The sequence below is a fragment of the Macaca thibetana genome, chromosome 2 (assembly GCF_024542745.1).
Source record: "Macaca thibetana thibetana isolate TM-01 chromosome 2, ASM2454274v1, whole genome shotgun sequence".
NCBI classification, from domain to species: domain Eukaryota; kingdom Metazoa; phylum Chordata; class Mammalia; order Primates; family Cercopithecidae; genus Macaca; species Macaca thibetana.
Genome location: NC_065579.1, coordinates 155,004,806 through 155,032,791, shown reverse-complemented (window position 1 = coordinate 155,032,791; position 27,986 = coordinate 155,004,806). Strand labels below are relative to the sequence as shown.

Sequence of the window (27,986 nt, the reverse complement as noted above, 5' to 3'; positions counted from 1 at the left end):
GGAGGAGGCAAGGTGGCCATCTTTGTGCGGGGCCGCGCTTCCGCCAGCGCCGCGGCGGGGAATCTGCAGCAGGTCGGCTGGCGATGGAGTGGTGGGCTAGCTCGCCGCTTCGGCTCTCGCTGCTGTTGTTCCTCCTGCCCCCAGCGCAGGGCCGCCAGAAGGAGTCAGGTGGGCTCCGGGCAGTGCCGAGCCTGCCCCTTGGGCTCGTGGTCTGGTCGTAGTCCCGAGGCGCTCCCCCGCGCGGCCGGCGCCCAGGAAGATGCTGTGGCCGCTGTAGCGCGGATCTGGGCAGAGGGCATCGGGGCGCCTTGCGGCGGAGAGTGAAGTGCCGGGGTCTCTGCTCTTGCTCTGGATCCTGGAGAGTAACCCATCCCCCAGAATTCAGAATGACAGGGAGGAGAGAGAATTCCCCGTTCACCCGCAGGAGGCGTCGCCCGTGCTTGGCTACTCTGGACCTGCCTGAAACACTGAGGGTCGGGGATGGGGGTGAATGTCATTCGCGCGCGCGTGTGTGTATATGCGTTGCCAGAAGAAAAGAAGAGGGGTTTATTGTCTGTAGCTTTTAACCGATCCTCTTTGTGGAGTTCAATTTGATTAGTAGAAAGTGAGAGTCCGCGTCACTATCCATAGCATTCTGAGGGTTGGGCGTTAAGCTTGGGAATTTTCCAGTTTCTTGGACACCTGACACCCGGGTAGAGGAACACACAAAAATTCCTCCCTGGCGTTTCGTTTCCATCAGTTGGATGGGAAGGGGATTTCTGAAAGTTTTGGTCTTCTGTTGCTTCTGCCTGTGTGGTGTTAGCAAATAACGCTCAGGAGACTTTTTTTTAACTCTTATTTACTTCACTTTTTAAAGGTTCAAAATGGAAAGTATTTATTGACCAAATTAACAGGTCTTTGGAGAATTACGAACCATGTTCAAGTCAAAACTGCAGCTGCTACCATGGGTGAGTTCTTTTCTTTGATGTGTCTTTGAGAGTTTAGTTGCTGTCACAGGAAGTATTCTAACATCCTCGAGAGATTTTGGTTGCAGTGGTCCGAAAGGCAAGGATGTTTTTCTATTTCTAGGGAATAAATATGCCCTGGGATGGGAAGGGCTCAGGTGGTCTCAGCCTAACCACTGACTGGCTGTGGGATTCAGTGCACGTGCATCTGTTTTTCCCACTGGGCTGCAAGCTTCCTGAGGTCAGGGTCTGTGTCTTATTTGTTGTTGTCTCCCTGGTGCTAGCCCTCAGTACGTGCTCAATAAATATTGTTGAGGAAATAAACCCATCTATAGCTGAATCTAGTCCTAAATTTCCTGATGGTTATCTTTAGAAAATGCACATCAGGCTGGGCATGGTGGTTCATGCCTGTAATCCTAGCACTTTGAGAGGCCATGGCCGGTGGATCACCTGAGGTCAGAAGTTCGAGACCAGCCTGACCAACATGTGGAAACCCTGTCTCTACTAAAAATACAAAAATTAGCTGGGCGTGGTGGCACATGCCTGTAATCCCAGCTACTCAGGAGGCTGAGGCAGGAGAATTGCTTGAACCCGGGAAGCAGAGGTTGCATTGAACCCGGATCACGCCACTGCACCCCAGCCTGGGTGACAGAGGGAGAGGGAGAATGCACCTCAGGGCCGGGATGAGGTATGGTAGATAGATAACTCTGAAAACAGACTTGGGTGTTAGTGCCGGTACTCCCACTGGTAACCCCTGTGCCAAGCCACTTCAACTCCTCTGGGTCTCAGATTCTTCATCAGCTAAGTAACAGGGTCTTTTAAGCTCCACTTTATGTTATTTTTGACTCCTCAAAAAATTCCCTGGATGCTTATACTTATTGAAAACTTACTATGCACTCAACTTTAAAAGGAATTATAAAATAGTGTAATTTTGGTTACTGCTGTCAGGCTATCAGAGTAAGGGGGTATCTGTGAGAGCGTGGACCAGACAGACCAGAACAAGAGAGTCCGTGCTATACTGTAAGGCAGAAGCTTCACCTCCTGTGGGATTGGGAGGAGATGCCAGGAGGACTGAAGTGACTGGAAGGACACAGGTGTGGCATGAGTGGTGAAAGAGGAATACAGACCTGCCAAGGGAGGGGCAATCCAGATGGAGGGAGGAAGAAGAGACATTGACCCACTTTTTACTTTTTATTGCCTTATTGCCATTGATGTTTCAGATTACCTACAGGGCTTCTAGGGAAGAGCGGTTCATTCTCACCCTCGATTCTTTCCTTCCACTTACTGTGTTCTCTAATACGAAACCTAAATGCACTTAGGAAGTAGGTGGAATGGCACCACTCTCTTGGCCTGCTTTCCCTGATGACTCCCATTCTTTCCCAGTGTCATAGAAGAGGATCTAACTCCTTTCCGAGGAGGCATCTCCAGGAAGATGATGGCAGAGGTGGTCAGACGGAAGCTAGGGACCCACTATCAGATCATCAAGAACAGACTATACCGGGAAAATGACTGCATGTTCCCCTCAAGGTAAGAGTTACGAGGTAGATATATCTTCTGACTTTATTACATATAGGCTTACCTGATACCCTTTTATAGAGGAGCCAATTCATGGGACTAGCAAGCAGATCCCTCCTCCCATTTCAGGCGGACTACGAAAGAGTGACAAGCTCTTCTCCTTGCCTGGGAATTTTTCTTGCGAGCTACTCTCAAAGCCTGTCTCCTCTGTGAGACTTGGTTCATCACTGGTAGTACTGGTGGTGGCTCTGCCTCTTCTGCTCCTTCCCTGGGATACAGTAGCAGCAGGATACAGGCCGATGAGGCCTAGCAGGAGGGAGCTGGACTGAAGAAGGAGGAGGAATTGGTTGAATGTCATGGGCCAGTGCAGTTCTAGATACTGAATATTCAAGGGGAGGTGGTAGAGTCAAGAGGAGTAACTAGATGGGGTATGGTTGCTCCCACCTGTGATTCCAGCACTTTGTGGTGGATTGCTTGAGCCCAGGAGTTTGAGACCAGCCTGGATTATGGCGAATAATCTGACAGAGTGGCAAATAATACGACAGAGTGAGACCCTGTCTATAAAAAAATATAAAAAATAAAAAACAGGAGTAGCTAGTGCTGCAAATTACGCCAGCCAAGACTTCAGAAATTCAGGTGTGAGACCCGAGGTACCATGTCATTTGGCTGAAGGCAGGGTGGTAGGCAGGGAGGGTCATGGGCTGAGCGTGGAGGTTGAGTTTAGGCAGCATTGCATTTTGGAGTTTTTTGTTTTTTGTTTTTTAACTCAAATCTTTATCAAATTAGAAGATACAAAACTCAGAGGGCATAATATTCCCTTATGTAAGAGCATCTTTCTAAACAATCCCTATTCTGTCATTAAAAGTAAAATAAATGTGCAGAGTTGCAAAAAAATTATCAATTTGTACATAAAGATTTGTATTATTTGTATTTAATAACAACTTTGTAACAATTTAATATTTACTGTTATAAATATGTAAAGTAAGCCAGGTGTGGTGGCTCAGGCCTGTAATCCCAGCACTTTGGGAGGCCAAAACGGGCAGATCACCTGAAGTCAGGAGTTCGAGACCAGCCTGACCAACATGGAGAAACCCTGTCTTTACTAAAAATACAAAATTAGCCGGGTGTGGTGGCGCGTGCCTGTCATCCCAGCTACTCAGGAGGCTGAGGCAGGAGAATCGCTTGAACCCGGGAGCCAGAGGTTGCGGTGAGCTGAGATTGCGCCATTGCACTCCAGCCTGGGCAGCAAGAGTGAGTAAATAAATAAATAAATAAATAAATAAATAAATGTAAACGAGAAAACAGGCTGGGCATGGTGGCTTGTGCCTATAATCCCAGCACTTTGGGAAGTCAAGGCAGGAAGATCGCTTGAGCTCAGGAGTTCAAGACAAGCCTGGGCCACATGGCAAAACCTCATCTCTACAAAAAATACAAACATTAGCTGGGTGTGGTGGCATGTATTTGTAGTCCTAGCTACTTGGGAGACTGAAGTGAGTGGATCACCTGAGCCCAGGAGGTCAAGATTGCAGTAAGCCTGAGCCATGATTATGCCACTGCACTCCAGCCAGGGTGACAGAGCGAGACCTGTCTCAAATAAATAATAATAAGAACAATGAAAAAGAAAGATTATTTAATATCCCACAACCCTGAGGAAATCAGTTACCCTTTGGCTATCAGATATCAGGGGAAATAAGGTTGTAGAGGAAAAAATCATTAAGGTATTTTAAACAGACATTTGTTATTTGGGACTCAATAATAGAGACTTTAAATATAAATTGTGAGTCTGGAGGAATTTTTAATTTCCACAAATGAGAAAGAAAATAAGAATATAGACATTGTTGGACTTTGAAAGCTTACCCAGTGTTTAATAGTTTGCTGAACAATTGCCAAATGAAATGAAATGCTTTCAAAGTTTCTGAAAGGCACAATTCTCTTCTTCCTGAGCTCAGAACATTTTGATCATAATCATGAGCTTAGAAATGTTCTGAAGGGAGTACAGTACATTTCATTAGCAATAAAGTAATGTATATTTCCAATGGCACTGAAAGTTCCCTATCCTAGCTACACGTACAACTAAGTAAAACAGAGAGGGACAAAATACAAATAGAATGCAGTATTCCAGAACACAATACTGAATGAAATGCACACAGTTGTATGATATCTTAAAGATTCCCATATAGCTAGAAATAATATCTTTCTAGATCTAGATACGATCTTTTTTTTTTTTTTTTTTTTTTTTTTTTTTTTTTTTTTTTTGAGGCGGAGTCTTCACTCTGTCGCCCAGGCTGGAGTGCACTGGCACCATCTCGGCTCACTGCAAGCTCCGCCTCCCGGGTTCGCGCCATTCTCCTGCCTCAGCCTCCGGAGTAGCTGGGACTACAGGCGCCCACAACCGCGCCCGGCTAATTTTTTGTATTTTAGTAGAGACGGGGTTTCACCGTGTTAGCCAGGATGGTCTCTATCTACTGACTTCGTGATCCGCCCGTCTCGGCCTCCCAAAGTGCAGGGATTACAGGCGTGAGCCACCGCGCCCGGCCTTTTTTTTTTTTTTTTTTTTTTTTTTTTTTGAGAGGGAATCTCACTCTGTCACCCAGGCTGGAGTGCAATGGCGTGATCTTGGCTCACTGCAACCTGCACCTCCCAGGTTCAAGCAATTCTCTTGCCTCAGCCTCCTGAGTATCTGGGACTACAGGCACCCGCCACTATGCCTGGCTAATTTTTATATTTTTAGTAGAGACGGGTTTTCACCTTGTTAATCAGGCTGATCTCAAACTCCTGACCTTGTGATCCACCTGCCTCAGTCTCCCAAAGTGCTGGGATTACAGGCAGGTCTAGATACTTTTAATCTATCCAGTTTCAGAAACCTATGTGACATTTTAAAAATTCAGTTTTGAATAAAATGAAATATAAACTCCACATTTCAAGGATGAGCAGAGGAACCAGAGATTTATCTAATTCTAGAGACAAGTCATTTCAAAACTGAGTTGTAATAGTATTTTTTAATAACAGCTTTATTGAGGTGTGGTTAACATAAATTACATGTGAAGTATAGAATGTTCCCACAACAAAAAAAGTATGTGAGGCTATGTTAATTAGCTTGATATACTCATTCCACAATGTAAACATGTATCAAAACATTACATTGGATCCTGTAAATATATACAATTATTATTTATCAATTAAAAATAAAACCTACAGTGTACACTAAGTCTTCATGTATGTTTATGCCAAGATAATGAACCTTCCATCACAACCAAAATATTCTTTCTGCCTCTTTGCAGTCCCTGTCTCCTGCATCTCCCTGTCTCCCTCTCCTCCCCATGCCCCACCTTCAGGCAGCTGATGACTACTTTCTCGAATTATGGATTATTTTCTAGAGTTTTCTATAAATGGAATTATATAAGAGAGTACTATTTTAAAAGCCAAATGTGGCTGGGCGTGGTGGATCACACCTATAATCCCAGCACTTTGGGAGGCTGAGGCGAGTGGATCACCTGAGGTCAGGAGTTCGAGATCACCCTGGTCAACATGGTGAAACCCCGACTCTACTAAAAATACAAAAAAATTTAGCCAGGCATGGTGGCAGGCACCTGTAATCCCAGCTACTTGGGAGGCTGAGGCAGGAAAATTGCTTGAACCTGGGAGGCAGAGGTTACAGTGAGCTGAGACCACGCCATTACACTCCAGCCTGGTCAACAGGAAAGAAACTCCATCTCAAAAAATAAAAAAATTAAATTAAAAGCCAAATGTGAAAGAAATATGAGTGTTTTAGCTGTAATGTATAAATTGTACTGCAACTTTTAAAAAACTTTTTAACTAGATTTTTTTTCTTTTAGTGTCAAAGAATATTACATGCACTTTGGATATGTAAAATATCCAAATATTTTAGCATGGTAAAATAAGAAACAGAGAGGGACAAAATACAAATAGAATGCAGTATTCCAAAACACAATCCTGAATGAAATACACAGAGTGGTATGATATCTGGAAGATTCCCATATAGCTAGAAATAATATCTTTCTGGGTCTAGATACGATCCTTTTTTTTTTTTTTTTTTTGAGAGGGAATCTCACTCTGTCACCCAGGCTGGAGGCTGGCTGCCTTTTTGCAGTCCCTCTCTCCTGCATCTCCCTGTCTCCCTCTCCTCCCCATGCCCCACCTTCAGGCAGCCAATGACTATTTTACCATGCTAAAATATTTGGATACCTCCAAAAGACATTCAGTGAAAAGGAAGTTTCTCTTCCACCTCAGACTGCTAGTCCCTGAGACCTCTTTTCAAAAAACAATAAGAATTATGTGTCTTGTATATCCTTCTAGAAATAGTCTATACATATACAAGCATCTAGACTTATCAACGAACTAAAACGTGCTCTATCTTCTGTTCTGCACTTAGATGTCTTTTCCATATAACAGTAGATTTTGAGATTGTTCCATAAGAGTCCATAGAGAACGCCTCACTTTTTCATGGCTGTATAATAATTTATTATATGGATTTCTTTATTCAGCCCTCTATCAATGGACATTTAGATTATCCCTCACCACATCCCTTTGCTTTTTGGATAATGCAAGCAATGCTGCAGTGAATATCCTTGTTACCGTGAACACTCATGTAAATATATATGTAGGCTAAATTCCTAGAAGTATAATAACTAGGCCAATTAATGTCATTTTAAAATCTTGATAAATAGGCTGGGTGCAGTGGCTCATGCCTGTTATCCCAGCACTTTGGATGGCCGAGACGGGCAGATCATCTGAGGTCAGGAGTTCGAGACCAGCCTGGCTAACCTGGAGAGAACCTGTCTCTACTAAAAATACAAAAATTAGCTGGGCATGGTGGCCTGTGCATGTAATCCCAGCTACTCAGGAGGCTGAGACAGGAGAATCACTTGAAATCAGGAGGCGGAGGTTGCAGTGAGCTGAAATTGTGCCATTGCACTCCAGCCTGGACCACAGAGGGTGGCTCCATCTCAAAAAATATATATATATATATATACACACACGTATATATATATAGATAGATAGATAGATAGATAGATAGATAGGCTGGGCACAATGGCTCTCACCTGTAATCCCAGCACTGTGGGAGGCTGAGGTGGGAGGATCACTTGAGCCCGAGAATTCAAGATCAATCTGGACAACATACCAAGACTCTGTCTTTACACACATACATACACACACACACACACACACACACGCCAGGTGTGATGGCACACACCCGTAGTCCCAGCTACTCAGGAGGCTGAGGTGAGAAGATTGCTTGCTCCTAGGATTTTTGAGGCCACAGTGAGCCATGATCATGCCACTGTACTCTTCAGCCTGAATGGCAGAGCAAGAGACCCTGCCTCAAATAAAAAAATTTAAAAAAAAAGAGAGAAATCTTGGTAAATAGAAGCTAATTGTCCTACAAAGAGGCTAAACACTTCCATAGCTCATATATCATATGCTGGAAATAGATCTCACACCCTCACCGACACTGCACTATTGGACTTTTGATCTTTGTCAATCCGATTGGTAAAATTGGTATCTAGTTTCGTTGATATTTCTTTATTATTAATACAGTTGAGCATCTTTTCCTATGTTTGTGAACCGTTGATATTTTCTGCAATTATCTCCCTATATATAAAAAACACTTGTTTTTTTTTTTTGCTGGGGGATCTCACTACATTGCCTACTGTGTCACTATGTTGCAGGTCTAGAACTCTCGGGCTCAAAGAACCCTTCTGCCTAAGTCGCCCAAGTAGTAAAACAATATTTTAAATCAGTCATTTCCATGCTGCCAGGAAATTTTGATCAAGCCTTTGAATGCTGCCTCTAGCATCGTACTGGTCAGGACCTCAAAGAATGAGGCAGAAACCAGCTAAACTGTCAGTGTATCTTCTTTTTCTTTCAAGAAATCCTCTGAGGATTCCCAGGGAATCTAGTCAGAAAGCTATGTTACAGTGTTTATGATTCTGTATATAACACTTTTTCTGGCTTGCAGAACTGATTTTGATAGTGTTCTTTATTCAGGTTGAAGATGATGAAAGGTTTTCTATCTGTTCTCATAAACTAGGAGACTTAATTATAATGAAATAAAAATGGTGTCTGTGAGAAGCAAAGCCAAAGGAGCACAGGTAGAAAATTAGCTATTTCACCTACGAGAAATAGGTTACGAGAGTTTGTATCTTGTCTACTAATTAAACGATGCCATATAAGGGAAATAAAGAAAAGAAGAATGAATAAAGTGGTAGAAGTAGCAATAATATTCCCTTCAAAGCTATGATGATTTATTTGGAAAATTTTATTAAGTATTTTAAGCTGGAGCAGCTTAGCTAGGAGTGAACTTGCACAATGCAAAAAAGCAGAATGACCCCTTTAGAAGCATTGCTTTCAGGGAACTTTGCAGTAGGCTGATGATCTGGAACACTGAGTTGTCTTACTTTAAAATGTGAATGGGACCTCACCTTGTCGTAGAGCCTGCAGGCACTGCTCTGCTGAATTTATGGTATGTCTGGTTGACAGGTGTAGTGGTGTTGAGCACTTTATTTTGGAAGTGATTGGGCGTCTCCCTGACATGGAGATGGTGATCAATGTACGAGATTATCCTCAGGTTCCTAAATGGATGGAGCCTGCCATCCCAGTCTTCTCCTTCAGTAAGGTAAGTACAGGGAGAGCCACATGGGTGGATGGAGGGTGGTCCTCTAAGTTATGAGCATGAGATCATTGTCCTGTGACATAGTCTGATGGGCAATGGTAAGGATGAGGACTGAGGTACAGAAATGGGTCTGTGTCTCTATTAGTGTCACAGTGATTGAGCAAAAAGACAGAGGAGAGGAAGTTGAGAACTGGTAAGTCATGTAAGATTGCTTGAGTGTCTATAGGGCTAGAGATGGAGGCTAGGGCGTGAGAGGCCTGAGAAACCTACAGGAATTAGAGGTGGGTCCTGAAGATCCTACAGAGCATGGGAGGAAGGAGTCCAAGAAAGCTTAGAGTTAGGGAGCACCTTCATTCCAAAAGTTTATTGAGCTCCTACTATGTATATATTCAGCCATAGTGCTGGGTATCATCTGTCCCATTTGTCACCATATTCCAGGGGCCCAGCATGGCTAAAAGTGAACCTGAAGGTGCCAGATAACTCCACACGATGTGTGTGCAGGCAGTGCCTTGAAGGGATAGGCCAGAGATAGCCTAGAGGGCTATGCAAGGGGGTGATCTTTTAGACTCATTATGGAAGATTGGAGTAGCTAGGACACACCTGTAGGCTTAGGGAATTGGGGCAAGGAATATCTTGTCAGTGCTCAGGTTCATGTACATGTTGTATCGCCAGGGATGGGCCTTGGTTCCCCAGAGACAAGGAAAGCATTTGGGGGTGGGGGTGGAAAGGCTAGAAGAGAGTGGATGGAAGATTCTATGGGGTAAGAGTGAATTGAGGAAAACCCCATGGAATTTGGGGAAAGGAACACTATCTCTGATTGGTTTGTCCAAAGCAGAGGGACCTTTTATCCCCACTTTTTCTTTATCACAGTTTACTTTCTCCCTAGACTTGTTTTATTTCCTGTGTTGCAAGTGGGCAGAGGCCACATTTGTGTTGCATTTCCCATGATCTAGCCTCATTTCTCAAAAGTGCTTGGTTCCATTGTTTGTCGTGAAACTCACCCAGAAGAACAGATAGAGGCTCCCATGTAAGTCAGTAGGGACTTCGTGTTTGTTATCTATCTATTGTTTCTGCAGATAATAAAGTATGACCATCGGTATACTAACTTTCTGTTCATCTTTACTTCCCTCCTGTTTTTTAAATCAGTGACTTCTAGTTTCCAAGGGAGGGTTTTACTCTGTCAACTTTATAGTTAATTGTGCAGCTTCTATTGAATAGCTGTTATGTTTAAGGTGGTTGATGAATCACATCTTTTTTTTTACTTATTTGAGAGACAGCAAACAGCATATTGTGCATGTATTTCCAGTGGAAGAAACAGTAGAGTTAGAGGTTAATCAGTGGCCAGATTTTGAACAGAAGTAACCATAAAAAGGGAACAAATGGAGGCCAGGCACAGTGGCTCATGCCTGTAATCCCAGCACTTTGGGAGGCCGAGGCAGGTGGATTAAAAAAAAAAAAAAAAAAGGAACAAATGGTTTCAAACTTCTTTCTTTTTTTTGAGACAGAGTCTCACTCTGTTGCCCAGGCTGGAGTGCAGTGGCGCGACTTTGGCTCACTGCAACCTCCACCTCCTGGGTTCAGGCGATTCCCCACCTCAGCCTCCCGAGTAGCTGGGACTATAGGCACCTGCTACCATGCCCGGCTATTTTTTTTGTTTTGTTTTGTATTTTTTAGTAGAGACAGGGGTTCACCATGTTGACCAGGCTGATTTCGAACTCCTGACCTCAGGTGATCCACCTGTCTCGGCCTCCCAAAGTGCTGGGATGACAGGTGTGACCCACCGTGCCCAGCCTCAAACTTCTTTAAAAAGATGTGATAACACCCCTTCCTCTCATTCTGCTCATCCATACTTCTGACCCTGATCGATGAATAACCAAGAATGTATTGACCAATCAATGTGAGCCCAACAGTGCCATAGTATGAGATAACACTAGCTAATATTTATGAAGTACGTAAAATGTGCCAGATACTGTTCTAAGATTTTTATGTGTATCAACTCATTTAATATTCAAAATAAGCCTTTTAGGTAGATCATATTATTGATATTATTGTTTCCTCCATTACAGTGATAAGGAAGCTGAGGCATAAAACCATTAAGTAACTTGCCTAGAGCTATAAAGAGGTGGAGTCAGCATCCAAACCCATATGATCCACGTCAGGAGCCCACACTCTTAACCATTGCACTGTATTTCTTGGCTCTTGCTCTCAAAAAAACCCATTGGGAAATAACCAAAAACTGGTAAGACAGTGTAAACTCTTAAGCGTAATAGTCAAACAATGAGAGAGCTCTGTGATTATTCAGAATTGGGCATATTGTTTCCTTAAATTGAAAATCTTAACATTATATATCCTCTAGGAAAACAGAATTTGGGGGAACTAAAAATGTTGACCTTTAATGTGATTCTAAATTCTGGAATTCAGTGAGCCCATGACTTTTAATCCATAGTCACTTTTGCCTTTTAATGTCTACAGGCTAGACTTTGGAAAATAGGGAAAATATATCTTTGGCAATGTGACACTAAACCAAGGCTGTCCAGATCCAGTGGCATGATTGCAGTTGCCTCTTTTCACTCTATTCCAAGACTGATTTAGAACGACCTGTCTGTTTTTGTTGAAGACATCAGAGTACCATGATATCATGTATCCTGCTTGGACATTTTGGGAAGGGGGACCTGCTGTTTGGCCAATTTATCCTACAGGTCTTGGACGGTGGGATCTCTTCAGAGAAGATCTGGTAAGGTAGGTGCTTTAAAGAAGTTTTATTTTTTCCTCTTTCTGGGTTTTCTTGAAATAAGCCATAGAATATAACCAATTGTTTACTTTTTTTTTTTTTTTTTTGAGACGGAGTTTCACCCTTGTTGCCCAGGCTGGAGTGCAATGGCACGATCTCAGCTCACCACAACCTCTGCCTCCCAGGTTCAAGTGATTCTCCTGCCTCAGCCTCCTGAGTAGCTGGGATTACAGGCATGTGCCACCACACCCAGCTAATTTTGTATTTTTAGTAGAGATGGGGTGTCTTCATGTTGGTCAGGCTGGTCTTGAACTCCTGACCTCAGGTGATCCGCCCACCTCGGCCTCCCAAAGTGCTGGGATTACAGGCGTGAGCCACCACACCCAGCCTATTTACTTTTAAGTAACTAATTTTTAAGTTAAAAATTAAGGACAGAAAACTGTAACATAAGCAATTTTGTATATGTCTAATAATGTTTACATATCCATAGAAAAGGGCTGAATAGTCCATCCTAAACTATCAGCAATGCCTCTTTGCAAGGGATTGTCAGAGACTTTTGTTTTCTATTTTAAATTTTTCTTTTTTTAAATTTAATTTAATTTAATTGTTTTTTGCAACAGAGTCATGTTCTGTCTCCAGACTGGAGTGCAGTGGTGCTATCGCGGCTCACTGCAACCTCTGCCTCCTGGGTTCAAGTAATTCTCTTGCCTCGGCCTCCTGAATAACTGAGATTACAGGCATGCACCACCACACCCGGCTAATTTTTTGTATTTTTAGTAGAGATGGGGTTTCACCATGTTGACCAGGCTGGTCTGGAACTCCTGGCCTCAAGTGATCCACCCACTGGGTGCTGGGATTACAAGTGTGAGCCACTGTCAGTATTTTCAGTTTTTCTATACTTAAGATTCTTTAAATAAGAGTGTGTTCTTTCATAGTAAGAAAAAATGAATGACCGTGTCATGTGGGGGATAGAAAATTATTTGGAAGAATATAAACGTACTTGGCAATTAAGAATGAAATACTTTAGGCAAGGCTGAGGGAGCATAAATGTTCCATAAGCATCTCAAGTACAAGCTTATTCCAGATCCTCTCTGATTCATGACTGAGACATGCCTTGGCCTGTTGACTCCATCCTGCTATCATTTCAGAATTTAGATTGTGTAGCTCATCCAAGCTGTAGGTATTTCTTAACTAGCTACATTTTACATCATGATTCAAACAACTTTGGTGCTTAATTAGGGAACTTCCAGAAACACAGTCATTATAGGCCTTCTTTCAGGTATAAGGAAAGCAAACAATTCAACCTTGTTTCCATAAATACCTATCACCTCTCCCAAGTGTGGCTGAAGGTTCAAAGAGGGTTAAGGGAATATTCCCCTCCTGAAGAAGCGTACAGGGCTGCAGTCCTCAGTGGTGGGTAGAGCCCTTTGTTAAAAAACAAACTTCTTCAGTGGGTATAATTTGGAAATTTAAAAAAATAATAACAGTCTCATATTTTACAGAACTGGAACTAGAAATTGTCTTTGTCCAGCCCTTAATTTCAGGGATAAGGGAATGAAGGCACAGAAAGGTTTAGTGATCTGGTCAAGGTCAGAAGCAAATCTAGGCCTAAAGTCCTGGTTTCCAAGTGCTTTATGCAACCTTCTTTACTGGTTAATATTCCTTGTGTTTTCCTGACATTGAGACTGTCATTGCTTGTTTATTTTTGGGTTTTGAACATAATTTTGAGACGGGGGAAAAAGGTATGTTTTTTTTTTGTTTGTTGGTTGTTTTTTAAAATTTTTTGTAGAGACAGGTCTTGCTATATTTCCCAGCCTGATCTCAAACTCCTGGGCTCAAGTGATCCTCCCCACTTGGCCTCCCAAAGTGCTGGGATTACAGGCATGAGCCACCACACTAAGCTGGAAAAAAGGTTTTAAACTTTTTTTTCCCTAAGTTATTCTTGGCCTTGGCCTTGGTTTTCTAATCCTTTCCCCCACCCCACCCCCTCAGGTACTTGCAAATACCCTTTTCACATTCTTCTTTTTGTAGCTCTTTTCCCACCTGCCATGCAGCTACCTTGTTTTTAAAATCTTTAAAAACATTTAACTGATTATGAAACCTATATATGCTCATAAAATTTTACAAATATGTATAACTTAGGCAACTTTCCCCCTAACTTATTGGTGTATCTAAGTAATCTTTCCATGTCAGTACATATGAAGCAGTCACTTTATTTATTTATTTGTTTATTTGTTTATTTTTAAGAGGCAGGATCTCACTATGTTGCCCAGGCTGGACTCAAACTCCTGGGGTCAAGGTGTTATCCAGTTACTCCACCATGTAGTTATTAATACCATTTTCCCCCATGTAAACTAGTAAACAATTTTTAGGCAGATAGAATGTTTTAAAGTATAATCTTATATGAATGCTTTTTTTCTTTTGATACCTTCCTATTTTATTCAATTGAATTTATTCATGGTTATAGAATTGCCATTTTGTTTTTTAGAACCCTCCGTTTGGAATCTCTAGTGATGTTCATTGGTTACCTTGAAAATTTAATAATCTGCTTGTTTATCCATCTGCACTGATGTCTGCCTGCCATTTTCCATTCTATTTTTCTGATATTTTGGGAGTTTGTGCCCACTGATTTATATTTGACTCTGTAGAAGAATTCATTGTTCTTTACAGATTAAATATTTCATTTGTTATTGTCAGAGAGAGTTTGAAAAAGAGGGCTGGGGTAGCACCAGGCTGTGGTGGCCACTGTTAGCACTTGCCTGGAGAAACAAGTCCTAACCTAGGTCTTTTGAGGGAGGATGGGTAGGTTAGGAGAATGAAAGAGAGAGAACAGTGATACACAGTTTGGGTCCTGTGTATGTATATTAAACACAGCTTCCCCAGGAACCAAGGAAATAAAGAGAAGTAACTTTGAGTATAAATTGATACATTTTTTGTTAGATAGATTGACAATATGTATCAAAATTGGAAATGTATACTGTGTATCCTTTGACCCAGCTGTTTCACATCTAGAATGTATCCTAAGGAATTAGACAAGTGTGCAAAGATTTGTGTACAAGGATGTTTACTACCATGTTGTTTCTTAGAGCAGAAAGTTGGAAACTACCCAAAAGCCCATCAATAAAGGATGAAGTGAATCATAATATGACTGTAAAATGGAATTTTTGCAGTGAGTCTTTGCCAGAGGTTATAAAATGGAACATCGTGCATGAATGGAAAGGCAGTGTAGGTTTTAAAAGCTCTGCGTTCAAATCCTGGCTCTTATTAGCTGCATGACTCTGCGCAAGTTGCTTAACCTCTGAAGGACCTCATTTGTAAAATAGGGATCATAAAACCTACCTCTTAAGATAGTGAGAATGATTTTATATTTACAAAGCACTTATAACAATGTCTGTAACATAGTGAAGTGCTATATAGATGTTGGCTGTTATTATTATTTATATTTCCTATTAAGATTGTTACCTGGGCTGGGTGCGGTGTCTCACACTTGTAATCCCAGCACTTTGGGAGGCCGAGGCGGGCGGATCATGAGGTCAGGAGATCGAGACCATCCTAGCTAACACGGTGAAACCCCATCTCTACTAAAAATACAAAAAATTAGCCGTGTGTGGTGGTGGGTGCCTGTAGTCCCAGCTACTCGGGAGGCTGAGGCAGGAGAATGGCATGAACCTGGGAGGGGGAAGTTGCAGTGAGCAGAGATGCGCCACTCTACTCCAACCTGGGCAATAGAGTGGGACTCTGTCTCAAAAAAATAAAAAATGATTGTTACCTAACAGTATGTATGGTGTGACCTCTGTTACATAGAGCAAAGTTTCTCAGTATTAGTGTTGCTGACATTTTGGGCTGGATAATTCTTTGTCCTGGGAGCTATCCTGAGCACTGTAGGATTGTTTAGCAGCATCTCTGATCTCTGATCTATACCCACTAAATGCCAGTAGCAGTCCCCTAGTAGTAACAATCAAAAATGTCTACAGACATGGCCAAATGTCCCCTGGGTGGGAGGGAAGGGCAAAATTACCCCCAGTTGAAAGCTACTAATATGAAGAAATGATTGCCAGGAAATTCTTGGCTAAAATGTTACATTGTTACCTGTGGACCGGGAGATTCCAGAGGACTTCTTACTTTTATCTTTATGCTTTTTCATGAGAACTTTGCATGAGGAGCATGAAATATTTTCCACTAAAAACAAAACAACAAAAATCCAGTGCTATAGTGTCTCTGCTTGGGCAGGAAGAAGTAGGAGGTAAACAAGATAGTTCTGGCCTTAAGACTGGAGAATCAGGTAAAGGTGATCCATCCAGAAAAGGCCAGAGGATGAGCCAGGTTGGCTGAGGGTGGAGGTCTGAGGACCTGGAAGATACTGAGTGCATTCTCAGCTGAGTGAAAATGAGCAGCATGACATTATATGTATCTGAAAAGGATCTATGCCTAGAAAGTTTATATCCTGAGTTTCTCCATTACTGTAATACAGCCCACCAATCCCTCATTAACTTCAGTTCAGCCTTCCCCTCCTTTTTCAGAGGAAGATGCTGTGCAGACTTCTGTACAGGGAGGGTTCCTACAAAGCAAGTTAAGAATGATGCATCTGTGAGCTAGCAGTTTCAGTAAGGAAGGCTGGCCGTGGTAATGTGTACTGAGATCTGAGTTTCAAGGACTTCATCTTTATGGAGCACTTAGTCTGGCTTTAAGAATACAAAGGTGCTTTTCAAATATCAGACTAAATCCGATGACACTTCCCACCTATGCAAAACATAAAATGAGAGAGTGATTTCCCTTTCATTCCATTTCTGGTGCTTTTTTATTTTTTTGCAGTTTTGTTCACATAATTAATTTCATCAGTAGCACCCTACTTAAGGTACAGAGGAAATTCACATTTGCCAAATTATAAAGAGACCTAATCATGACCTTCACGGTTTGGGGGCTTTTCTTTCAATGTTGTTAACTTGTTAATGGGGAGTAGATTTGTAGATACAACTGAGTAGCACCTCCAGAGCCATGAAATGGTAGCAAAAGGAAACAAAGTGTCCTTTAGGGCTTTTTCTTTTGAGTAGCTTTGATTAGACTTATTTAGAAATATGAAGCTCTGAACTAATCTTCAGAAATGGTTTAAGCACATTCTTACATAGTTGAAAAAGATATATTGAAACTAATTAAATTCTGTATTCTTAGGTCAGCAGCACAGTGGCCATGGAAAAAGAAAAACTCTACAGCATATTTTCGAGGATCAAGGTGAATTATTTTCTGACATTTTACAAATACATTCTTCCAAGTAATGTAAAATATAAGTAACCTTGAGGGTATGACAAGCTCTGTAGTTCAAAGGGAAAGCTAAGATAACAAAGAAAGAAATGTGGAATCACAATTTTAGATTTGAGAATAATTCACATTATTTGCCCAAATCGCCATTGATTGAGTTGATATTCAAAGAAGTAAAGTTCATCCACTTCAGTCATTTAGCAGATATTTTACATAGTGTTACAAGTGTGTTGGGCATTGATTGTGTGATGTCAAACACAACAGATGGGTGTCTTCTTACAGTCCCTAGGAGTAGCTTATGATCAGTTTCTAGTAGCTTATGATCATGCCACGGTCACTCTGCTGGTTAATGCAGAGCAGGACTCAACACCATATTTCTTAACTGCCTTTTTTATCAGAACATGTGGCTGCCAAATAGTAGTTAAGAGCACAGACTGAGACTGCTGAAAATGAAGAAGAGAGCAGGGAGGAAAGAGAAGAGAAAAATGGCAAAGGTAGTAGAAGGACCCTGTGTTGTTCAGTTCCATAGTCCCAGTGCCAATAACAGTTCCTAGCATGTCAATATACGATAAGTATCTGTGGAGTAGATGAATAGAAAAGACCATGAAGGGAGAAGGGTTTTGTAGTTTTAGCAAGTGAGGCCTTGCCAGAGATTATACTCTCTCTTCACCCTCCTCTTCGCTTGGGAGATAGACTTTAGGAGGTAAATGGATTATCCAGCTACTATGTCCTGTTTCTTACCAACTTCTTTGATTCTTAAATCTTGAAGTCACAAATTAACTTGGGGACCATGTCTGGACTTCAAGAGTTTTAGGACTCCCTTGAAATTATGTGGGGATATGTGCATTTTTCTGGGAAGGAGAGGAGGTTGGTTCATAGTTCTTAACAAATTATCAAGGAATCCATGATGCCTCACATGTCAAGACCCTCTGCTACTTGGAACATCACTAGAAATTTTTCCACATATAGTCATTAGGTTTTTAAGCCCTTTGGTTTTTGTGCATTTTTAAAAAATTAAATATTATACTGGACTGTACAGAGTGTACATAACAAAGGTCATGTAGCTGTTTTAGTGAGTGGTGACTAGCTAGCCTCACAGTTATAAGCACCAGTGATTATAGAAGCTACATGAACTTTCCTAAAAGGGAAATCATCCCTGGAATTTGACTATAGTGACCTGAACAACATACCCTTTAAGACCAAACGCAGACAAAGAAGGGCCAAGCACTCCCCAACCCTAAAGGTACAGAGGGGACCAGCCCTGGACAACCTAGAGGCTGCAGTACCCAGTGTTCCTCTCCTCTGCTGTCACGGCACCAGTGAATTGTCCATTTGTGCAGAGTCATTGCCTTGGGTCCTAGTCCTGCTCACCTTTCAGGGATTGGGAACAGTATTCTAATACAGGCCACACAGTTTTATGTCACGTGTTTCTTTTATAGGACAAGTCCAGAACGAGATCCTCTCATTCTTCTGTCTCGAAAAAATCCAAAACTTGTTGATGCGGAATACACCAAAAACCAGGCCTGGAAATCTATGAAAGTAATCACCAGTCATCTGACTAGAACTACGGCAGTGAACATTCTCACTCAAAGAACATTGCCACCTGGGTAGAATTTGAGATTAGGTTTCCTCTCAGTGGTGAGGTGAATGTAAAGAAAGTTCCATGAACCAGCATTAGCATATATGTAAATTCTCCTTTTTCAAACTTACATTGCTTTTCTGGCCATATTATGACTAGTATATTGCACTACTTTGAAGGTTTAAACCAGGGGTCACAAACTTTTTCCAGGAAGGGCCAAATAGTAAATATTGTAGGTTTTGCAGGTCATATGGTCTCTGTTGTAGTTGCCAGCAGTAGTATGAAAGCAGCCATAGGCAGTGTGTAAATGAATGAGCCTGGCAGCGTTCTTATAAAAACTTTATTATGGCCGGGCATGGTGGTTCACACCTGTAATCCCAGCACTTTGGGAGGCTGAGGCGGGTGGATCACTTGAGGTCGGGAGTTTGAGACCAGCCTGGACAACATGGTGAAACCCTGTCTCTATTAAAAAATACAAAAATTAGCCAGGCATGGTGGTACGCACCTGTAATCCCAGCTACTTGGGAGGCTGAGGCAGGAGAATCGCTTGAACCTGGGAGGCAGAGATTGCAGTGAGCCAAGATTGTGCCATTGCACTCCAGCCTGGTGACAGAGCAAGACTCCATCTCAAAAAAAAATAAAATAAAATAAAATAAATAAAAAAATTAAAAGTTTATTTATGGGCACCGAATTTTGAATTTCATGTAATTTTGTCATAAAATATTCTTCTTTTGCCTTTTCTTTTAACCATTTGAAATGTAAAAATTTCTTAGTCCATGACAAAAACAAGCAGTGGGTCAGATTTGGCCTATGGGTCATACTTTGCCAACCCCTGGTTTAAATTAATGGTCTCAACCCTGGCTGTGCAGTACAACCAGAGAGCTTTAAAAAATGAATTAAATGAGTCAGAATCTCTGGGGCTGGTGTCCAGGAATCTTCATTTGTTTAAAACTTTTCAAGTGATTCTAAGGTGAAGCCAGAAATTGGACCATTGGTTTACAGTCCACTCTTTCCTCTTAACTCTATGGCTTTTTGCCTTAATCAAAGAAATTAAAGCCTTAACCTTCCTTTATATGACATTTCCATATACCATATGAGGATGCTATGAGAAAAAGCTTTAGACTTCTTGGGAGAAAACTAAGTAAATCTGAGGTGTATGTATTATTGCATACAGTTTTTTAATCAGATAGGAGCAAGTGAGCTTACAAAACTTTATTAAATAATAAAAATATGAAAAATGTATTCATTTAGAATACAAATTGTTAGCATCTACTGTGGGAGGCTGCAGAAGCAAACAAAACTTGTCCCCTCATCAAGGAGTTTACCATCTGCTAAGGTAGATGGAGTGTACATGGGGATCTCAAACTCAGATGTCCCCAGGGACCAGCAGGTGATATCAGTAGGTGAGCAAGAGAGAATACTAACACTTCCAAGTGTTAGTAAGAGCCCAGTTTGCCAGATCATCCTTTTTATTCCCCAAGAAAGATTGGAAATCTGGATTTTTGCAAGAAATATCCTACCACCTATAAAGGTTGGCAATGATTTGATTTTTTTTTTTTTTTTTTTTTTTGAGACAGAGTCTCGCTCTGTCGCCCAGGTTGGAGTGCAGTGGCCGGATCTCAGCTCACTGCAAGCTCCACCTCCCAGGTTTACGCCATTCTCCTGCCTCAGCCTCCTGAGTAGCTGGGACTACAGGCGCCCGCCACCTCGCCCGGCTAGTTTTTTGTATTTTTAGTAGAGACAGGGTTTCACCGTGTTAGCCAGGATGGTCTCGATCTCCTGACCTCGTGATCCGCCCGTCTCGGCCTCCCAAAGTGCTGGGATTACAGGCTTGAGCCACCGCGCCCGGCCTTGATTTGATTTTTTTAAAAAATACTTTGCATGCCCAACATAATTTGAGCATGGGCTGTATACACCCCTAAGGTTATCAGCCAGCACTTGGGATCTTCTCTGCATACATAATTTATACAGAGTGAAGTGTGCTGCGGGCTGTGACATCTGAATTCAAAGAAGGGCAACATGGCTTTAGGTGAGCTTAAACTCTGAAATCAGACAGGCCCTGGTTAAAACTCTGTCTTCTATTTAGAGCCACATTGACCTTGAGCAAATCTCAACTTCCGAAGCCTTGGCTTCTGCATTTATATAATGGGAATAATAATGTCTCCTGGTATATTGATTATGAAGCTTAAATGAGGTAATGTTGATGAAATGTTTAACAATGCTTGCTGCACAGTGATCACAATAAATGCTGTTGCTGCTAATACTAATAACTTCCTTTCCACTTAAAGGATACCTTAGGAAAGCCAGCTGCTAAGGATGTCCATCTTGTCGATCACTGCAAGTACAAGTAAGATTTCCAGTATGGTTTCCATACTGCTTTTGAAATAGCTTCACTTTGGGTGAGAACTTTAATATAAAGGCCCAGCTGGAGTAAATGAAAGTTGCATTAATGCATTTCACTGGCTTTTTCTGAGGGCCTGTATGCACTGACCTGAGTTCTACGGGGACTGTAGAGAAGAATGGAACATCTGTAGAACAGAACAACAGATAGCTGCATGCTAGCTAGCAATCACAGTAATGTAATTACCTCTCCATATGCCCCACCCACTCAATAGTTGAAGTTAGAATAAATATTTCTCAGTTAATAAGTATTAGAATTATTATCCTGGTGTGCTGGCATGCTCCTGTAGTCTTAGCTACTCGGGAGGCTGAGGTAGGAGGATCCTTTGAGCCCAAGAGTTCAAGACCAGCCTGGGCTACATAGTGAGACCCTGTCTTTAAGAGAAATAAAATAAAATTCTGGGACTAAGAATTCGATGAACAGGTAAAACCAGGTCTAGAGGAGGGCAGCAGTGGTGGGGGTGGCTCAGAGTTAGGAATGCCAGTGACACACAGAGTAGGATCTACATGGTGAAAGCAACACTGGTTGGAGACAGGTGCATGCATGAGAAATGCTGAGAAGACAGCCTTTTTTTTTTTTTTTTTTTTTTCCTGTGGGCAATCTCTGAAAATTGATTAGGTTTTCCTCATTCTCCTCTCTATACCAGAGGGCCCTTATCCCCGGCCATGGTACTGGTCGGTTAGGAACTGGGTTGCACAGCAGGAGGTGAGCAGTGGGGAAGTGAGCATTACCACCTGAGCTCTGCCTTCTGATCAGATCAAACCCTATTGTGAACTGCGCATGCAAGGGATCGAGGTTGCGTGCTCCTTATGAGAATCTAATGCCTGATTATCTGAAGTGGAACAGTTTCATCCAAAATCATCTCCCCCACACTGCCCATCCATGGAAAAATTGTTTCCCATGAAACCAGTCCCTGGTACCAAAAAGGTTGGGGACCATTGCTCTATACTTTAAGAGAAGAGGGTGATGTCTAGGAAGCAGTGGAGACCTTTGAGCAGATGGGGTACACTAGAGGAAAAACAAGGCTTTGGGAGGCCATGACTAGTTAGAGACGTTAGGCCTAGAAAAGCTTGGGAATTTTTTTTTCACTCTTTATATTTTATGTTTACCATTGAACATTTATTTTCTCAAATATGTTCCAAATCTACAAACTGTCATTTCCTTCTGAGCCCTGTATACACTCTAGCCGGCACCCAGCTCCTGACCCTATCTAGCTCTGTCTGGAGAAAATAATCCCCTATTTTTCCTCACCCTGACATTCCCAGAACAACCTGTAGTCCTAGCCCTGGCAAAGCAAAGAGTTGATAGAAACCCCTTAGGAACATACAATGTGTCCTTGAAAACTCAAAGTGGAAAGAGAGTGGAGAGGAATCATGAAAGAAGGGGAGGGGAGAATAAGCATAAAAGGTCATATTTGTGGCAGCAGGCATATAGTATCAAGTGTATTTTGCTCTTTTTTCCCCAGGTATCTGTTTAATTTTCGAGGTGTAGCTGCAAGTTTCCGGTTTAAACATCTCTTCCTGTGTGGCTCACTTGTTTTCCATGTTGGTGACGAGTGGCTAGAATTCTTCTATCCACAGCTGAAGCCATGGGTTCACTATATCCCAGTCAAAACAGATCTCTCCAATGTCCAGTAAGCAGTTATCCCCCAATGCAGAGTTTCTAAAGACCCTTCCAATCTGCTTTTAAAAATGCCTTAATGCCTTAAAACCAGTCATGTAAGACATTTAGTCCTATGATTTTTTTCCATTGAAAGCTTTTTTTCCTCTTGGTTTACATACATAGTATTGCATTATTATCCAAGTAGGCTATAAGTGGAATTTAATTTGAAAAAGCGCTTTAATACTGGTTTCAAATGAAACATTCAGACAAAATGAAGTTAAAAAGCTCTAATCTCTCCAAGACTAAAGATAGGGATATTCAATCTTATTATATTGTCAAAAGGATTTTCAGATACAGCGTGAGAATTGATTCAAGTGAAGCTTCGGCAAATTTCCTCTCATGATGGGAGGAACAAGGAAGAGGTATAGAGAAGGACCAGAGTTATCTGCATATTGTTATGATGGTGATATCTGTGTGTATATATATATTTTTCTATATATAAAAATATATTTATATATAAATATGTAAGATAAATATAAATATATAATATATTGTAAAATATACGTATACAAAATATATGTAAATATATAATGTAACTTCTGTATTTTCTCAAATATGTCCCAAATCTACAATAGGGTATCTTTAATCAGTGTGTGGGTTTTTTTTTTTTTTATTATTTTGTTCTTGAGAGAACCCTGATATCTTTGCTTTAAGGAAATAATCCACCATCCACATACCTAAAATTATCCATAGACCTCAATCTATATGGTCTTTCTGACTTAGTGCTAATGAAGTTGGTCTACATTTCAGAATCTAAAATTCTTTTCATTTTAGAGAGCTGTTACAATTTGTAAAAGCAAATGATGATGTAGCTCAAGAGATTGCTGAAAGGTGAGTTTTGTTCATTTTCCCTTTCCATTTTACTTTGTCATCCCCATTATGCCCTAGCCAAAGTTACCTGAATACTGTTATCATGGTGATATCTGTATTTTATCCTCATCATATGGAGATAATTCAGAACTAAAGCTGTCCTGGGGGGAAACATATACACACGTCTACATATGCCCAAGCTTTATAGAAGTAGACTAAAATCTTTGAGGTAGTTAAACAGGTATGAACCTTGGCTGTTTATAAGTTGTTTTAAAGGAAAAAGATGTTAAGTTCTATTGCTACATGCATGTATGTGGATATGATTGCCATATGGTGGGTTCTTGAGGCTCAAATGAATTAATTTATATAAAATGCTGAATAATGCTTGGCACAAGGTGAGCACTCAAATGCAGACTGTTATTATTATTAAATTCTGTGCTTTAACATTTTCTTGTTAAATCTTGTCTCTAGGGGAAGCCAGTTTATTAGGAACCACTTGCAGATGGATGACATCACCTGTTACTGGGAGAACCTCTTGAGTGAATACTCTAAATTCCTGTCTTACAATGTAACAAGAAGGAAAGGTTATGATCAAATTATTCCCAAAATGTTGAAAACTGAACTATAGTAGTCATCATAGGACCATAGTCCTCTTTGTGGCAACAGATCTCAGATATCCTACGGTGAGAAGCTTACCATAAGCTTGGCACCTATACCTTGAATACCTGTTATCAAGCCAAATACCTGGTTTTCCTTATCATGCTGCACCCAGAGCAACTCTTGAGAAAGATTTAAAATGTGTCTAACACACTGATATGAAGCAGTTCAACTTTTTGGATGAATAAGGACCAGAAATCATGAGATGTGGATTTTGAACCCAACTCTACCTTTCATTTTCTTAAGACCAATCACAGCTTGTGCCTCAGATCCTCCACCTGTATGTATCCACCACTGTGAAATTGACCGTGTCCATGTGATGATGCCCTTTGTCCCATTATTTGGAGCAGAAAATTCATCATTTGGAAGTAGTACAACTCATTGCTGGAATTGTGAAATTATCCTAGGTGTGATCTCTGTCACTTTATTTTAATGTAGGAAATCCTATGGGGTTTATGAAAAATACTTGGGGATCATTCTCTGAATGGTCTAAGGAAGCGGTAGTCATGCCATGCAGTGATATAGGAGTTCTCTTTTGTAAAACCATAAACTCTGTTACTCAGGAGGTTTCTATAATGCCACATATAAAGAGGCCAATTGCATGAGTAATTATTGCAATTGGATTTTGGGTTCCCTTTTTGTGCCTTCATGCCCTACTTCTTAATGTCTCTCTAAAGAAAAAAAAAAAAGACAAAGCCTCTTAATAAATTTAGGAAGTAGTCCTCATTCTTTAATGGAACTATACATAGAGCAGCAGCTCTTCCTCACCCTTTGCATACCTTTAATATTTTTCCTTCTTAAATTGGCCACAGCAGGGGTCATTCACACTCTCACTGTCTTGCAGGAACCACAAGAAGTCTTCATATGTGAATGTGCCGTTCATTTGGTAGTTAAGAGCTTTCAACTTCAAATATATAGGAGATGTTTGTTTTAGTGCAAATCCATGTTGGAGTGCCTCATTTTTCCTTTTTTCCCTTTTTGAAAAAGATGTTTTGGGTAGTAGTTTAATATCTCAGGGTGCTCTTTCTAACATAGTATAAAATGAAGAAAAATATTTAGATTAAAACTCTGGAGTCTGATGACTTAGAACTATCCTTGACCCTTAGGCCCACCCTTTCCACAGAGAAATCACCTCTCTTCTTTTGTCTCTTAAGACCTATTTGGTATTAACTAGTTTCAGAATTAGTAAATGTGAGATTCAGTCACATAATTATCAGACATTCCATTTGTCAGAAATCTATTAGGCTTTTTAAACTCTTTTCCACAAAATTTTAAGTCTGTTGACCTTCTTAGAGAAGTTGAACATGCTTGGCAAGATCATTTCACGGAATAAGCAGATGTTTAAAGTTGGATTTTTGTGTGTGTGTGTGTGTTTGTTTGTTTTGTTTAGTACTAGCAATGCACAGGGACTGTGTTCTTAGGTGCTGTGAGTCTGTCTATAGGCAGTCCAGATTTCTGAGTTGTACTATGGTTTTGCCTTGTCACTATGAGGCCCTACTAGGTGTAAGCATTGTCTCTGAATTTTAATTTCCTCTCATTAAAATAGGAACAAAATTTACTATCCTTTATATTAGGAGCTGAAGATTCATTTCCCTGGGAATGTTTCCCATTTAGCTTCAAGTTTTAGCTCAAACATCACCTTCTTTCTGACTCCTTTCATTCATTCCTCGAGGCAGTAAGGGGCTACCATAGTACTTTGCTTATGCCTGTATTATATGACATCACTGTAGTTGCTTGACTGTTTCTCCTACTGTTCTGTGAACTTATTAATAGGTGAGAATCTAGTTTTACTCATCTTGATGTCTCCAGGATCCAGCACAGTGCCTCATACAGAATAGATCCCAAAGAACTGGTGGGTGGGTGGATGGATGGAGGAATGGAGACAGTTGGCTTAACTGGATCCTATATACAGATTGTTACTGGCTCCAAAGGATGATTAGATAAGACTGTAAGAATTGGATCAATGTAAATCCTCACTTGCCCTTTGAAGAGCCAATAAGAGCATCTTTGTCTTTAAATACAGCAAATATTATTCAGATTTTGTACTTGTCTGTTTACCTCAGTGTAGATGATATGAGGATGGTATAACTATGTAAATGGTTTGTTTTTGAAAATAATTTGTTTCCCCACAACTTTTGAAGGTTTTATTTGTTGTTGTTGTTACTAGTTCAGTCCCAAACTTACCCTTTCCTTTTCAGAGAGCTAATGGCCATGCTTTTCTTCAAGGAAAGAATAGTTTATTTGAATGAAGTTGGATACTTGGATAACACAAATAATGCTTTTTATTTATTTATTTCGGGAGTGTTATCTATGTGCTGTCAGTGACCCACCTTATTCTACTATATCAGGTCAAATTTTCCTAGTGGTCAAGAACAGAAACTGCCTCTTGCTAGTTTAAGCAAAGTAACTTACTAGAAGAATATGAGGGCATCTCGTGGAATCTAAAAAGGTTTCATAGTGGTTAGAAGGATAGAAGCAAGGGCACCTCCAGGAATCTCAGTAAGAATTTTGACTGTTTCCAGGGTGCTACCATAATGCAGTTCCCTTGCCTATTGGACTCTGTCTCAGCCCAAAATTCCCAAGGGCAAAAAATTTAATTGGCTCATTTGGGTCCCCTCCAAGAGTTCCCTACACTTAACCCCCTAGACTGACTACAAACAAGAGCACAAACAGGCCAGACACAGTGGTTCACACCTGTAATCCTAGCTCTTTGGGATGCCAAAGCAGAAGGATCACTTGAGCCCAGGAGTTCAAGACCAGCCTGGGCAACATGGTGAGACCTCAGCTCTACAAAAAAAAAAAAAAAAAAAAAAAAAAGAGGCAGGAGGATAGCTGGAGCTTGGGATGTTGAGGCTGCAGTGAGCCATGATCACACCACTGCACTCCCACCTGGGCAATGGGAATGAGACCCTGTTAAAAAAAAAAAAAACAAAAAACGAAAAACAAAAACCACAGATACACAAAAGTCTATCTTTACATGCGTCTAAACATGCCCTCTCTTGGGATAATCTTACTGCATCCAGAGGTAAGGTGCTGTGGATGGAGCAGAGAGTTATATTTACAAGTCACTCATTTAATACTTACCAGATACTTCTTGAGCATCTACTATGCACAGAGACAAGGTAAGTTTACATGAGGCTTCCAAACTTCAAGAGGCTGTGCTGTTGAGATGATAAACAATATGAGAGGCATCATATATACGTGGAAGGTGATTAAGACAACAGGAGTGCTGAGTATTCATGAAGACAATGTGGATCTGGAGTTTAGAGGAAGAATAAACTTCCAACTGGAGCAGATGGGAAACTTTGTGGAGGTAAAAATTAATTTACACCATGAAGGATAAGTAAATGAAATGGTCCTTGGAGTTCTCAAAATTCATTATCTCTCTACATGTGGAAAAGTTTTATATCATACATAATGTAACAAAATGTAAAATATGTAGCAAGGGCAGTACTTGGTGAAACTGGCAGGGAAGGGAACCTGCTGACCCCTGGGAAAAAAATTCACTATGAGGGAAGAAACTATTAGGTTCTACAAACAGAATTCAGCAACAAGGGCTGATGGTGGAAGAATGGTGTTCCAGGCAGTATGGTGATTCCACTGAAATCCTTCCCTGATGCAGTTACTCTGCTGTCAAACACATGTCCTGGGGACAAGAAAGCCATATGTGAAACAGTGGTCCAGTAAACCCCATAACACCTTTTGGTTTAGACCAAGCTTGTCCGACCCATGGCTCACAAGCTGCATGCGGCTCAGGAAAGCTTTGAATGCGCCCCAACACAAATTTGTAAACGTTT

General features: G+C 41.0%; 1 protein-coding gene across 1 annotated transcript; it reads left to right on the top strand.

Moving 5' to 3' along the window:
• Positions 1-26,462, top strand: POGLUT1 (protein O-glucosyltransferase 1). The gene is made up of 11 exons (XM_050778753.1): positions 1-168; positions 857-947; positions 2,328-2,471; positions 8,961-9,096; positions 11,711-11,832; positions 16,994-17,053; positions 18,520-18,619; positions 20,948-21,006; positions 22,526-22,693; positions 23,497-23,553; positions 24,004-26,462. Exons 1-11 carry the CDS (start codon positions 84-86, stop codon positions 24,158-24,160), a joined length of 1,179 nt encoding a protein of 392 aa, XP_050634710.1. The 5' UTR covers positions 1-83; the 3' UTR covers positions 24,161-26,462.
• Positions 26,463-27,986: the final 1,524 nt, after the last annotated feature.